General features: G+C 38.2%; 1 protein-coding gene across 2 annotated transcripts in view; it reads right to left on the reverse strand.

Annotated features, from left to right (window-relative positions):
* LOC131923818 (cation channel sperm-associated auxiliary subunit beta-like) overlaps nucleotides 1-15627 on the reverse strand; it is a 176708-nt gene that overhangs the window by 82386 nt on the left and 78695 nt on the right. For both annotated transcript variants that reach the window (XM_059279001.1, XM_059279002.1), the window contains exons 11-15: nucleotides 7115-7181; nucleotides 6697-6743; nucleotides 5916-6065; nucleotides 4407-4565; nucleotides 1347-1491 (exon numbers count right to left, since the gene is read on the reverse strand). In XM_059279001.1, the coding sequence (XP_059134984.1) occupies nucleotides 1347-1491; nucleotides 4407-4565; nucleotides 5916-6065; nucleotides 6697-6743; nucleotides 7115-7181 (568 nt within the window). The remainder of the gene's footprint in view (nucleotides 1-1346; nucleotides 1492-4406; nucleotides 4566-5915; nucleotides 6066-6696; nucleotides 6744-7114; nucleotides 7182-15627) is intronic.

The following is a 15627-nucleotide window of genomic DNA, read 5'->3' on the forward strand; positions in this document are numbered from 1 at the left end:
AATTTATAACCACCACTTTACTAAACCAGCATAATTCCTAATTGTATTCTAAATATTTATCATTATATCCATAGTTAAATGTAGCTTTCACCCCTTGTCAAAGAAATTTCTATTTTCAATGGACAGCCATTACAGGGAAGCACAACTAATCAAAAGGCAGAGAACAATGGTCATGTGGTTCTCAGCTACAACTGATACACTGACAATACAACTCTGGCACCATAGGCTCAGGTAGTATTGTGGAAGAAACAGTAGAAGAGCCAGAAAGGGGAGTCAGGGTATCTTCTGTGTGTACCCACTAGAAATATCAGGGGAGATATACCTATGAAGTCCCAACAATATGACTCCCAAACAAGACTCGAACAAATTACCAACAGAGGAAGAACTACAGGCAAGTAAGGAATGCTGAGAGAAGGAGAAATAGCCTTCCCCAGGAAAGAGTATCCTGATAGGTTTGCCCATATCAAGTGGTCAGTGGTGAAATTATATATATATATGTAGTATCACATTATATATTATTATATACAGTATATGGACTGAACAGATTGTGTGCCTGTGGGTGTACATTTCACAACACTTAATGAAAGATAGGAATTTGAGAGAAATAGGGGCAACATGCATGGTAGGGGTTAGAGGGAAGAAAGGGAAGGGAAAATCATGTAATCATATTTTAATAAAAATCATTAACAAAATAGAAAAATAATTCACTACAAGAAGATTTCAAAAACTCAATGAGAGAATGAGAAAATGAAAATGCAGATCAGAGGCATACTGAGATATGAGGACCATTCCCTTTATGATTCAGGTCCCGAGTCTGGTTGGCAGCATTCAACTGTATTGGAAGGGAACAGGCAACGGTAGGTTAGGTCAGTCACTACTAGCTGTTTCTTTCATTGTGCAACTAGCTGACAGCCTTGTTGCTTGATCAAGGGCATTGTGAGAAGATGGAGGCCAACAATCACTCATATAGTGCACCTCTTAAGTTTCTGTGACCTAAGATGATCTACTTTATCAGCAAGCTCAAAGCAAACACCACCTTCTTTTGCATTGTGTTCGTGAGTATTAAATGATATGCTGTCTATAACATGTGGAGCAAAATTCTATCTCCATTGTGGCATGCACAATTATTGGTTTGGGAAAAGTACACAGCACTGAGAATACAGCATGCTAACCCAGGGTTCTTGTTTTTTTATGGCTGTTCATATGATTTGTCTCTGTGGATCCAACGAATCCATTACCCACTATATATGAGGCCTTAGTATTAGTTGATTAATACAATATGTTTTTTAAACATTTGTGACCCACATGTTGAACAAATTTAGAACCCCAAATTGAAAATTCCTTACCTGCCTTTGTCATGTAAATCCTTCCATTTTTTGTAATTAAAGATATTTCTGAAGTATAAAAACTATGAGCAGTCTTCCTTACATAGTTACTTAGAAAGTCACACACTAATTCAAAAGTATTGCCACCATCCATTGAAATCCATACCTAAAGGAATAAAGAGATAATACCTTGCTAACAACTGCCTCTAATTTTCAAAATTAGCTATTAACCTAATTTTTCTACAAAAGAAAATCCTTGCAGTACTATTTTCCTCACATCTCTATATCCATTACAAACCCAGTCACACATACGTGGGTGTGTTTGTGTGTGTGTGTGTGTGTGTGTGTGTGTGTGTGTGTGTGTGTGTTACATGCATGGGAAAACTACAGGATGACATTGAATGGATTCCTCTATTGTGCGCTCTACCTTACTGAGACAAAGTCTTTTATTGAACAGGAAGTTTATTGCTTTGGACATGTTGGCTGGGCAGTACATCTCTGGATCTGTCTGCTTTTGCTCCCTAATGCTATATATATATATATATATATATATATATATATATATATATATATATATATATGCACAGTCATACTTTTTACATGCCTTTTACATGGGTTTGGGGATTTGAACTCAGGTCCTTATGCTTTCAGAGCAAGTGAAACCAGCTGAGCCAACTTCCCAGCCGCACATACTGCATTTTCGATTCGTATTTTTATGATACTTAGGAAGTGTACCATCTCTTCACATGTTTGTTTCTATTTTCATTTCACTGAAATGCCTCTTCTTGTAATTTCGTTTTAGCTATTAGGTTTTCCTGTTAAAAATATTTTGTATGAATCCTTTCATTATTGTTATTTTTTAATTCTCCCCTCCAATGTCAGGCCTATATCCTTGTATTCCTTAAATATTGTGGCATCTATATGTGTTTTTCATCTCTCCAAGCTAGGGATAGAGGTACAATTGTATAATCCTAGCACTTGGGAGGCTGAAGCAGGCAAGTTCAAGACTAGCTTCATCTATATAGTGCTGTCCAGGCTAGCCTGTACTAGAGTGTAATACTCTGTCTCAAAGAAAAACAAGATATAGGAACACAAGCCCAAGTGACTAGTAATACACCAGCTCTTTTATTCCCAATATAAGTATCACTCACACTATAGCTTATGTTAACAAGGCTTTTTTTTTGGCCAGCATTCTTAAAATCACATCAATCTTAGCCATTACATATTTGTTTCCACAAAAGTTGTTCTGATTGTTTGGTCTCTTAATTCCTCAGTCCATTATGAGGGATGAGACCCTGTCTCATTTCTTAGACTAGTTTTGTGAACACCATCTAAAGCCTTTTCAATTCACTTCCAGCCATTTATTGCCCATAGTCAAAATACACATATGAAAAGTTTGAATCATAGAGTCTATTGACAATATCCCTGATTTACATACATTCTAGCCATGAAATCTGACAGGTACAGTAAACTCTTCCAAAATCAGTTTTATACACACAGCCTAAGAATTCTAGAACAAAATACCATGAAGCAGTCACAAGGCAAAAAATGAGAGCAAACTTAGCTAAAGTTGGAATTCTACCTCAGTCAGGGTAATACAGAGAAATCAAAATGGACAGAGATTGAGATAAAGCAAGCTCAGGAGTGTTAGACATTTGCTTAAAGGATGTGTGAAGCAATCTAGACACATTAGGATGTATGGGTAAAAACGACAATGGCCAGAGGAGAAATTAGAGGTTCTGAACTGTTAGTATAAGAACTAAAATAAAAAAGTTTCAAGAAGCCCTAATGCCAGGATGTCACCTTATACATCTGCAATTCTGTATACAGTAGAGACTGTAAGACAAGAAATCATAAGCATTTTTAAAATAAAAATGGTTTCTATGCACATATACACTAGATTTGTAAGTTGGGAGGCACAGATTCAGTAGAAATCAAGTATGTGTTATGTCAAGGTGACAGAGACTGAATGAATTAACAATGAGGTAAGATGCTAAAAATCAACCAGAACAACTTTTGGTAGGCCTTGTCTGTTGCCCAAGTTGTTTTTCTTTGAGACAGAATCTCACACTGGAGCCAAAACTGGCCTCGGACTGACAGTAGTCCACCCATCTCAGCCTCCAGTCTGCTGGGCTCCCAGGTGGGAGTCACTGTGTTTTGCTTCCCTGATTGTTTTCAGTGAGTTTAGATTGGTGCTGCTTGTCTTTCCATATGTGTGATTGCTAGAGGGAGTTATTCATAAGCAATAGATGTCCTGAGATAGTCATCAAGTGAACAGCAATTCTAGGTTAGACTGTCAATCTTGGGAATCTTTAGCTACTTTCTATCAAAATAGAAATCATACTTTGAAGTTAATGATTGAGGAACTTGTATCTTAGAAGTAAAACTGTAACATGTCATGTGGATCTCACAATCTCACAGAGAAACTCTGTTCTCTTTCTTGACTAAATTGCAGCCATCATAATTTTCATTTCCAGGGGAGAAATCCCACTGTGAAAGTGAACTGTGTGCATTCACTGGAAGTCACCACAGTGCTTTCTTGGTACTGAATTTCTTCATGTGTCATATTTTGTGCTCCTGAATTTGAACATGGCTGTTGACAGAGGTGTTTTGCCAAGCTTTACAAAGCTTTCAGGCTACCAAGACTGGAGGACTGAGAATGGAGAACATTACCAGAAAGAGCTCAGAAAGCAGTAGAGTCAGAAAAGAATGTATAGACAAAGTCAGAGAGAGAGAAGGCAATGTCAAGTGCCAGAAATACCAGATAAAACATACTTTCAGTGGATTAATGGCAAAATCTAGGTCCTAGAGTTGTAAATAGATTACACTTGACAATATTTAGGACCATGGTGCTCCATGGCTTGTTTTTATCAGCCAGTAAACAAATTGAAAGGTTACAACTGACTATAGACCACTAAGCTTAACCCAAACAAACAGTTGATAAACATGTATTGTATTCCTGTCTACTTCTCCCCTCCAGATCAGCAGAGTCCTCCTGTTCTTTATGTACATAGTCACCCAGTCTAAAGAAGCTGGATTACTTACTCTAATTACAAAAGAATAAATTTTATGGCTGCATACCTGATTGCCATAAACATACAGAAAGTGGCTTCGGGGATGGAACACCATTCCAACTGGATAAGAGAATGAGGAGGGAAATTGGAAATTTGGAAATTTTGGTTGAGAATTTGGTATGTCATTCTTGAGCACTGACACAGAGACAGAGGTTCTTTTGGAATTCTAGATAAAACATAAGGAAGTCATAAGACTTATTCTGTCATTCTTTGTCCATGTAATAATTTCTAGACTTTCTCATGACTCAGTAAAATTAAGACCGGGGCATACCCTTTATCACATCAAAGAAATGGAAAGATTAGCAATCACTGGTAACTCTACTTGTTCCCCCTCCTGTCCATTTTGTAGATGCTGAGATGTAGTATAGGAAACTCAGGAATTTGTTCAAAGTTGTATAATAAATGGCATTGAGAGGTTTGTAAGTCATTACTAAAATAACTAGATAGACTTCATTGTCCATGTTCATGCCTTTCATGACACATGTGGGTACCTGGCAAAAATCCCAATTCTATTGGGTCATAGTCTTGGAAGGAACAAGACTGTGACACCCTATAAATGCCATCTTGGTATAAAGATAAAGTTAAGATGAAGCCTTTCACTGATACACAGGGGGGAAAGCTGTCTTAGCTCTTTTCTTGTTTGACTAAAAGCAGCAAATTCTTGAAAATGAAACTGCCAACCATTTCCACAGCAGATCTACTCTCAGAAAAAAAAGAGAGCAAATAAGATCTTTCCTAAATCTTTTTTCCAGGGGAGTCTTATGGCTCTGAGAGTGATACCTACATGAACAAACACTACTACCTGCCCCTTTCCTGTTGTTCTTCTGAAACCTTTCTACCATAAACGTAACTTTTTTCCCCAGGAAAACATCAGTTTAATCTAAAGCATGTTCATCATAGGCAGGCATGGTGGCACATGCCTTTAATCCTAGCACTCAGACTCAGAAGCAGGCATATCAGTGTGAGCTCGAGGATACCCAATGCTACATAGGGAGACCCTACCTTGAAAACAATGCAGCTGAAAAAGCAGCTTATTTTATTGTTACATGGGCTTTTGAGGGGTGATCTATATGTCACATTTAGAAATGACTGAACAGCCACTTAGAGAACCCCTAAATTTTCTAATGACTCTGAGAATAATTCTAATTAAAAGCTACATTTAAGGACTTATACAACAAAAAATATGTATCTGTGACATGGGTTCCCTTTTTTTGTTATTGTTCATCGATTCTAACTCTTTCAAGGAACTTTAGAATTATATGAAAAATATTCGTTGTATACTCCCCTGGAGAATGAGTGTAGAACAATCAGGAAGCAACTGGCATCATGACTTTAATTTTCGCCAGCTTGAATGACAAATAATTAAAAAAAAACTTCAATGCCAAACTATTCTATAGATCTTAAGTAATTTTATCAGTTTTTATTCCTGAGATCATGACAAATTGGAAATGATGTCTGCTAAGACAATTTGCAGTGCTTGGTGATAGAGCAAACAGCTCTGAGCTGTAAGACTTACCTGATTATGGAAGAGATAAATTCCAGTTTTAGTTTCTTGGTCAATAAGAAATGTTATCAAATGTGGAAGAAATCTTGCACTTTTAAAAGTAGAAGATAAGCAAGGCAACCAGTGAAGAAATGGTTCTTTACTATAAAAACAAGAACTGGACTATAAACAGAGAAAAGAAGAGTTAATATTGTTAACACAACTAGTTATTGTAGAAAATAAGCTAATGAATCATTGTGTTATTCTGACAGGCCACATATAAGTCAGTCTCTCTCTCTCTCTCTCTCTCTCTCTCTCTCTCTCTCTCTCTCTCACACATGCACGTGTGTGTGCGCATGCATACACACACACACACATATAGACACGTGTACAAAGGCTTTATAAGACATGTTCTTACTATGTGAACCTAGGCTGGCCTAGAACTCTGTAATCCAAGTTCATATTGAATTTGTGATTCTTCTGCCTCCACCTACTGATTGCTAGAATTACAGCTGTGTGCCACCACACCTGGCTCACAAATCATAGTTTTAATTCTTCAATATCTATTCCTTTCTTCAGGGTGGATTCAATTTCAGAAGATACTTTAAAGAAACTTTCTTCTCTGGTATGGATTATTTGGCTAGAATCACTGGGTTTTAACAAAAGTAGGTATCTGCTATTAAGTCTACCAGGAGACACCACTGGTGGTGGTTAAGTTTTTCTGTGTGTTTAAGTACCATATTTTAGATGAACAACAATTCTTGAAATTATGCTTAACAAAATGTCCTACCTTTGAAAGTGTTCTATATCATACCTCACTTAGGGTCCTGTTTCTGTCAAAAGTGATAGTAACATAATCAACTGTAAAGTACAAAGGTGAAGAAATTATGAATGATATCTACACATACAGCCTTAGGAAAAGTTAGTGTTAGTAAAGCTGCCCACATAAAACCGATGCCAGTTGTGCACCATCTATTAATGGATCATTTAGGCAGGAGTGTCATTCCCATTCATTTTTAGAAAAGCTGTCAGTATGTAGCCCAGGGTAGCCTTAAGCCTGCAGTGTTTCTGTTTACGCCTCCAGAGTGTTAAAAGAATAACAAGTATAAACCACTACCAAGCCTGGCTTTCACATTTTCAGGCCACTAATTCATATAAAATTATTATCACATTTTATTAAATTTTAAATTTAATGCATTTTATATAATCTGCTAACATGACATAAAATTTACCTTCAAAACTTTCTCTGTTTGCAAAACATTTTTCATTATACCACAGTTTTCCTTTGATATAGTCAACCTATAAAAATACATAAATGAAAACAGTAATTAGGTCATATCTGAAGTTAGGATTTTAAACAGAAAGAAATTTATGATGGGGGAATGTCTTTCTTTTATGCTGTGATAATATGTTGCTCTGATTGGTTGATAAATACAGCCATTTGGAGTATGGCATGGCAGCTTAGAGGCAGGCAGAAAATCCAAACAGGTAGAGAGGAAGGAGAATGACAGAGCAGAGGAGACACTGCCAGCCAATGCCATGAGAAGCAAGATGTAAAAGTACCGGCAAGCCACAAGCCACATGGCAGAGTATAGATTTATAAAAATGGGTTAATTTAAGATATAAGAACTAGATAACAAGAAGCCTGCCATGGCCATACTTTAAAAATAATATTAGCCTGTGTGTATTTATTTGGGTCCGAGTGGCTGCAGGACTGGTGAGTGAGAGACATTTGTCCTGACTGCAGGCCAGGTGGGACACAGGAAAACTTTCAGTTACAAATTTACTTTAAAATTAGAAGGTTTTGATAATCTGTGGCCATGAGGCAAATTAAGATAGAAAAACTGCACATGTAAGAGGTTGCAGAATGGGGGCAAGAAACTGGAATGCACATTGTCACCAGTCACTGAAGGAAATACAAAGGCATGTGGATATTCTTGGCTATGAATTATCTTTCTGACGCCCCCACAAGAAACTCCTTAAACTTTTCACCACAAACTCTGCCTCAGTTGCCACCCAGCAGGGTAAACTCCTGCGGGAAGCTTCCCCCACCAAAACCCCCCATCGAACCAACCCTGCATTCTATACACCCTCCCCTAATACCCATCTGCCTGTGAACCCAGTAACTTCCTGAGACATGGAAACCAAACCAACAGCTCTCATTGGACCAAGAGGTGAGTGACTCTTCTCAAACTCTGAGAGTCCTGCCCGTAGTCAGTTCTCCAGAAATCCCTACCCAACTCTGTCCTAGTTGCTGGCCAGCAGGGTAAACTCCTGTGGGAAGACCACACCCCACAACCCCCCATAGGACCCTGCAATCTACAAGTTCCACATCCTGCCCCAATACCTAAACACCTGTGACCCCAGTAACTTCCTGAGGCAGGGAAACCACACTGCCAGCTAACATTGGACCAAGAGTAACTTCCTGAGACAGGGAATCTACCAGACCTCATTAGACAAAGAGTGGTTTCTGAGAGATAGAATCTGCCAGCTCTCATTGGACCAAGAGAGGCTTCCTGAGACACAGACTCTGTCTTCTCTGAATGGATCAAGAGCCCTAATAAGACCAAGAATGGCTCCATGAGTCACAGAATCAACTAAATTGGGTTGAGTTATGAGCAGCTCCCTGAGACACAGAATCTGCCAGCTCCAATTAGACCAAGAGCTAAGATTGGACCCAGAAGGGTCCCCTGAGATACAGACACACAATAACACAAGAGTGGACCAATAGCAACTTGTTCAGACACAGTCACCTTTTATACCTATTAAAGGAAGAGAGGGGTAGATGTCAATGCAAAAATACATACAACAACTTGAACAGCAATACAGCATCACCAGAACCTAGCCCTTGTCCAACAGCAAGACCTGAATATCACAATGTAGAAAAAGAAGAAGAAAGCGACCATAAATACAGCTTCATGTAGATGGTAGAGGCCTTTCAAGAAAAAATGAAAAATTCACTTAAAGAAATTGAGGAAAAGGCAAACAAAAAATTGGAAGAAATCAATAAATCCCTTTTTAAAAAGCCAAGAAAACCATGAAAAAGAAATTAATCATGTGAGGAAAACGATTAAAGACGTGAAAAGTGAAACAGAAATAATGAAGAAGACATAAACAGAAAGAGTGTTGGAAATAGAAAATCTGAGTAAACAAACAGGAAACACAGATGGCAAGCATAACCAACAGAATACAAGATATGGAAGAGAGAATTTTTTGGTGTAGAGGATACAATAGAGGAAATAGATTTGTCAGTCAAAGAAAATAGCCAAAGCCAAAAAATCATAACACAAAATGTCCAGGAAATCTGGGACACCGTGAAAAGGCCGAACTTAAAAGTAATAGGAACAGAAGAAGGAAAAGAATACTAACTCAAAGGCACAGAAAATATATTCAAAAAAATCACAGAAGAAAACTTTTCCAACTTAAAGATGGAAATACCTATGAAGATATAAGAAGCCTATAGAACACCAAACAGACTAGGTCCCCCAAAAAATTCCCCTCGACACATAATAATTAAACAACTAACCAAACAGAATAAAGAAAGAATATTAAGAGCAGCAAAGGAAAAAGGCCATGTGACTTATAAAGGCATACCTATCAGTATAACACCTGACTTCTCAATGGAGACTGTGAAAGCCAGAAGGACTTGGACAGATGTAATACAGACACTAAGAGACCATGGATGCCACCCTAGACTAATATACCCAGAAAAATTTTCAATCATCTTAGACAGAGCGAACAAGACATTCCAAGACAAAACCAGATTTAAACAATACCTGTCCACAAATCCAGCCCTATAGAAAGCACTAGAAGGAAAATTCCAACCTAAGGAATTCAGATACACCCATGAAAACACAGACAATAGATAACCCCACAGCAGCAAATCCCAAATAAAAGAAATACACACACACACACACACACAAACTCCAAAAGACACCAGGAAGTAACAATCACTGGTCATTAATATCCCTTAATATTAATGGAATTAATTCACCTATAAAAAAACACAGGATAACAGAATGGATATGAAATCAGGACCCATCCTTCTGCTGTACACAAGAAACACAACTCAACATCAAAGATAGACACTACCTCAATTAAAAGGCTGAGAAAAGACTTTCCAATCAAATGGTCTTAAGAAGCAAGCTGGTGTAGCTATCCTAATATCCAACAAAATAGATTTCAAAGTAAAATCAATCAAAAGAGGTTGAGAAGGACATTACATACTCATTACAGGAAAGATCCACCAAGATGAAGTTTGAATTCTGAACATTTATGCCCCAAACACAAGGGCACCCACATATGTAAAAGAAACATTACTAAAGCTTAAATCACGCATAAAACTCCACACATTAATAGTGGGAGACTTCAATACCCTACTCTCACCACTGGACAGATCTGCCAAATGGAAACTTAACAGAGAAATAATGGGTTTAATTGATGTTATGACTTAAATGGACTTAATTGATATCTACAGAACATTCCAACCTAAAAAAAAGAATACACCTTCTTTGCAGCACTTCATGGAACCTTCTCTAAAATCAACCACATACTCGGTCACAAAGCAAATCTCAACAGATACAAAAAAATGGAATAACCTCCTATATTCAATTAGACAACCAAGATTTAAAGTAAGATTTCAACAACAACAAAAATTACAGAAATCCTACAATCTCATAGAAACTGAATAATGCTCAGCTGAATCACTAATGGGTCAAGGAAGAAGTAAATAAAGAAATTAAAGACTTCCTAGAGATCAATGAAAAGAAATGTACTACATACCTGAACTTATGGGACACTATGAAAGCAGTGCTAAGAGGAAAATTCTTAGCACTAAATGCCCACATAAAGAAGTTGGAGAAATCTCACACTAGTGACTTAACAGCATACCTGAAAGCTCTAGAAGAAGAAGAAGCAAAGTCACCCAGGAGGAATAGAGGCCAGGAAATATTCAAATTGAGAGCTGAAATCAATAAAATAGAAACAAAGAGAACAATACAAAGAACTGATGAAACAAAGAGTTGGTTCTTTGAGAAAATCAACAAGATAGACAAGCCCTTATCCAGACTATCCAAAAGGCAGAGAGAGCATCCAAATTAACAAAATAAGAAGTGAAAAGGAAGACATAACAAATGACATGGAGGAAATCCAGAGAATCATCAGGTCATACTTCAAATGCCTGGACTCCACAAAATTGGAAAATCTAAAAGAAAGGAATAATTTTTTCTGGATAGCTACCACATACCTAAGTAAAATCAAGACCAGATAAACTATTTAAATAGACCAATAAGCCCTAAGGAAATAGAATCAGTCATTAAAAGTCTCCCAACCAAAAAAAGCCCAGGACCAGATGGTTTCAACACAGAATTCTACCAGATTTTCAAAGAATAGTTAATACCAATACTCTTCAAATTCTTCCACACAATAGAAACAGAAGGAATGTTACCAAACTTCTTCTATGAGGCTACAATTACTCTGATTCCCAAGCCAAACCAAGATGCAACAAAGAAAGAGAATTGTAGACCAATCTTCCTCATGAACATTGATGCAAAAATACTCAATCAAATATTTGCAAACAGACTCCAAGAACACATAAAAAAGTTATCCACCATGATCAATTAGGCTTTATCCCAGAGATGCAAGGTTCGTTCAACATACAGAAATCTGTCGATGTGATACACCATATAAACAAATTGAAAGACAAAAACGACATGATCATTTCATGAGATGTTGAAAAGGCCTTTGACAAAAATCCAACACCCCTTCATGATAAAGGTCTTGGAGAGATCAGGAATACAGGGAACATACCTGAACATAATAAAGGCAATTTACAGCAAGTCAACAGCCAACATCAAATTAAATAGAGAGAAATTCGAAGCAATTCCACTAAAATCAGGAACAAGACAAGATTGTCCATTCTGCCCATATTTATTCTATATAGTACTTGAAGTTCTAGCTAGAGCAATAAGACAACAAAAGGAGATCAAGGAGACACAAATTGGAAAGGAAGAAGTCAAACTTCCACTGTTTGCAGATGATATGATAGTGTACATAAGTGACCCAAAAAACACTAACAGGGAACTCCTACAGCTGATAAACTCCTTCAGTAATGTGGCAGGATACAAGATTAGATAAATAAATCAGTAGCCCTCCTATGTACAAATTGTAAATAAGCTGGGAAAGAAATCAGAGAAAAATCACCCTTTACAATAGACACAAATAATATAAAATAACTTGGGGTAACACTAAATTAGCAAGTGAAAGATTTATAACAAGAACTTTAAGTCCCTGAAAAAAGAAATTGAAGAAGATGTCAGAAAATGGAAAGATCTCCCATGTTCATGGATAGGCAGGATTAACATAGTAAAAATGACAATCTTGCCAAAAGCAATCATCAGATTCAATGCAATCCCTATCAAAATCCCAGCACAGCCAGGCGGTGGTGGCGCACGCCTTTAATCCCAGCACTCGGGAGGCAGAGGCAGGTAGATCTTTGTGAGTTCGAGGCCAGCCTGGTCTATAGAGCGAGATCCAGGAAAGGCACAAAGCTGCAAAGAAGAAACCCTGTCTCGAAAAAAAAAAAATTATCCCAGCACAATTCTTCACATGTCAGGAAAGAACAATACTAAAATTCATTTGGAAAAATAGAAAACCTAGGATAGCTAAAAGAATTCTGCACAACAAAGCAACCTCTGGAGGCATCACCATTGGTGTCATCAAACTCTACTATAAAGCCATAGTAATAACAACAGCTTGATATTGGCATAAAAATCGATATGTGGAACAATGGAATCAAATTGAAGACCCTGACCTAAAACCACATACCTATAAACACCTGATTTTTGACATAGAAGCCAAAACTGTACAAGGAAAAAAGAAAGCATCTTCAACAATGGTGCTGGCATAACTGGACATCAACATGTAAAAGACTGCAAATATATCCATATCTATTGCCATGCACAAAACTCAAGTCCAAGTGGATCAAAGACCTCATAAAAACCAGTTACACAGAATCTGATAGAAGAGAAAGGAAATAGTCTGGAGCACATTGGCACAGGAGACCATTTCCTAAATATAATACCAGTAGCATAGACACTGAGAGCAACAATTAATAAATGGGACCTCCTGAAACTGAGAACCTTCTGTAAGGCAAGGGACACAGTAAATAAGACAAAATGACAGCCTATATAATGGGAAAAGATCTTCACTATCCCCACATCTTACAGAGGGCTGATCTCCAGAATATATAAATAACTCAAGAAACTAGACATCAAAATACCTAACAGTCCAATTTAAAAAAAATGGGCTATAGAGCTAAACAGAGAATTCTCAACAGAAGAAGCTCAAATGGCCAAAAGTCATTTAAGAAATTGCTCAGCATTCTTAGTCATCAGGGAGATGCAAATCAAAACGAATCTGTGATACCATCTTACACTTGTCAGCATGGCTAAGATCAAAACACTGAAGACAGCTTATGTTAGAGAGGATGTGGAGCAAGGGGAACACTCCTCCACTGTTGGTGGGAGTGCAAACTTGTACAGCCACTTTGGAAATCAATGTGGCAGTTTTTCAGAAAATTCAAAATCAGTCTTCCTCAACACCCAGCTATACCACTCTTGGGCATATACCCAAGGAATGCTCAATCATACCACAGGGATACATGCTCAACTATGTTCAAAGCAGCATTATTCATAATAGCCAGAACCTGGAAACACCCTAGATGCCCCTCAACCAAAGAATGGATTAAGAAAATGTGGTACATATCACTATAGACTACTATTTAGCAGAGAAAAACAATGACATCATGAAATTTGCAGGCGAATGGATGAAACTAGAAAATATCATTCTGAGTGTGGTAACCCAGACTCAGAAGGACAAACATGGTATGTAGCCACTTATTAGTGGATACTAGGTGTAGAGCAAAGAAAACTAGACAATATCCCACAGCTCCAGAGAAGTGAGCTACCAAGGATGACACAAAGAGGGATACATGGACCAACCTGGGAAGGGGAAATAGATGAGATTTCCATGAGTAGACTGGGGATGAGGGGTGGGCAATGGAGGGTAGGGGATAAGGGATGAGAACATAAGGGAAAGGGGTGGTTGAGCTGGAACAGGGATGAAGTAGGAAAGCAATAAAAAGAGATACCATGGTAGAGGGACATATCATGGGGATATAGAAAATGGGGTGGGGAAGTTTCAGCAGTTCTCAAAGATGACCCCAACTTGGACTACAAGAAATAGTGGAGAAGGTACCTGAACTGAACTGGCTTACTCCAGTGATCAGACTGGTGAATAACCTAACTGTCATCACGGGGCCTTTCTCCAATGGCTGATGGAAGCAGATTCAGAGATCCACAATCAAACACCATGCAGAGTCCAGAAGTCCAGTCAAAGAAAGAGAAGAGGTATTCTATGAGCAAGTACATCAGGTTCATGATAGGGAAACCTGCAAAGATGACCAAACCAAACTAGTGGGAACTAATGAAGGTGGGATCAATGGCTGTTGGGCCTGCATGGGACTGGAATAGGCCCTCTGCATGTTGAGACAGTTGTGTAACTTGATCTACTTGGGGGCCCCTCTGGTGGTAGGATCAGAATCCATCCCTGGTGCATGAGCAGGCTTTCCAGAGCCCACTACCTATGATGGGACACCTTGTGCAGCCTTGAGGCAGGGGGAAGGGCTTGGAGTTGCCTCTACTGGATGTGCCTCCCCATGAGAGGCCCTTACCTTCATGTGGGGGGAAATAGGGCGCATAGTTTGTAAGGGGGAGGCTTGGGGCCTGGAGGAGGGAAGAGGGGGTCTTTGATTGGTGTGTAAAATGAATGAAAAAATTTTCTTAATAGAAAAAAAATTGATGAAGTTAAAGAAAAAACATTAATCAAACAAAAAGGCCATTTAAGAGTGAATGGCCCATGACTTTTTTTATATTATGCCATATCATCACTCAAATTAAGCTGTTAAAATAAAACTTTTGAGTTCTCATAAAAGACTTCAGGTTTCAGGACAGTATTTTTATTATTAATCTGGGAAATTATTATAGAACCCTTTGGGCATTGAATTATGCCTCTTCCTTCTGTTTAGATTATTCCTGCATTTTTCTACATGAATTGAAACTGAAACAGCCAAGTGATTGTCCTTAGGGATGATTTAATTTATATGAGACTGAACTCATGCCAAGGATGAGTCCAGAATACTGTCCTGACCCGGAGTCACAGGTTAGGAATGAACACATGACTTGGATCACATGAGCAATGGAAACCCCCCTTAGAGATGAAGGAAAGACTTTTTATTCCTTTTGGGATAGCCAAACATAGCTACAAGCCTGGCAGCTATTCTTACTAATGGATGGGGAACAGTTACTTAGAATAAAGCTAGTGTAAAGAACAGCACAGCCAAATATGAGGACAGAGACCCGTGGACATCTGATATTCAAGGGAATCCAGCTAGTCAGGAAGTCAGACTCACCCTTTAAATTCCCTATGATTTAAAAGAGCCAACAACTTCCTCTCTTTTGCTGAAATCAGTTTAGTTTGGTTTCTGTCATTAGTCCTCAAGAGGATATTTGGAGGCAAGCCTATGGGAGGTGATTAGGTAGAAGAGTTTGATGCCTTTCATGATTTAAAGGAGACTGGATAGGTAAGATCAGTGCCCTTATTATAGAGAATCCAGAGATCTATTCCCACCCCTTCTGCCAAGTAAGGTCATAGGGAAGGGACAGCTGTCTGTGAACCAGGAAGTGGG

Source organism: Peromyscus eremicus, chromosome 14 (genome assembly GCF_949786415.1).
Source record: "Peromyscus eremicus chromosome 14, PerEre_H2_v1, whole genome shotgun sequence".
NCBI lineage: Eukaryota > Metazoa > Chordata > Mammalia > Rodentia > Cricetidae > Peromyscus > Peromyscus eremicus.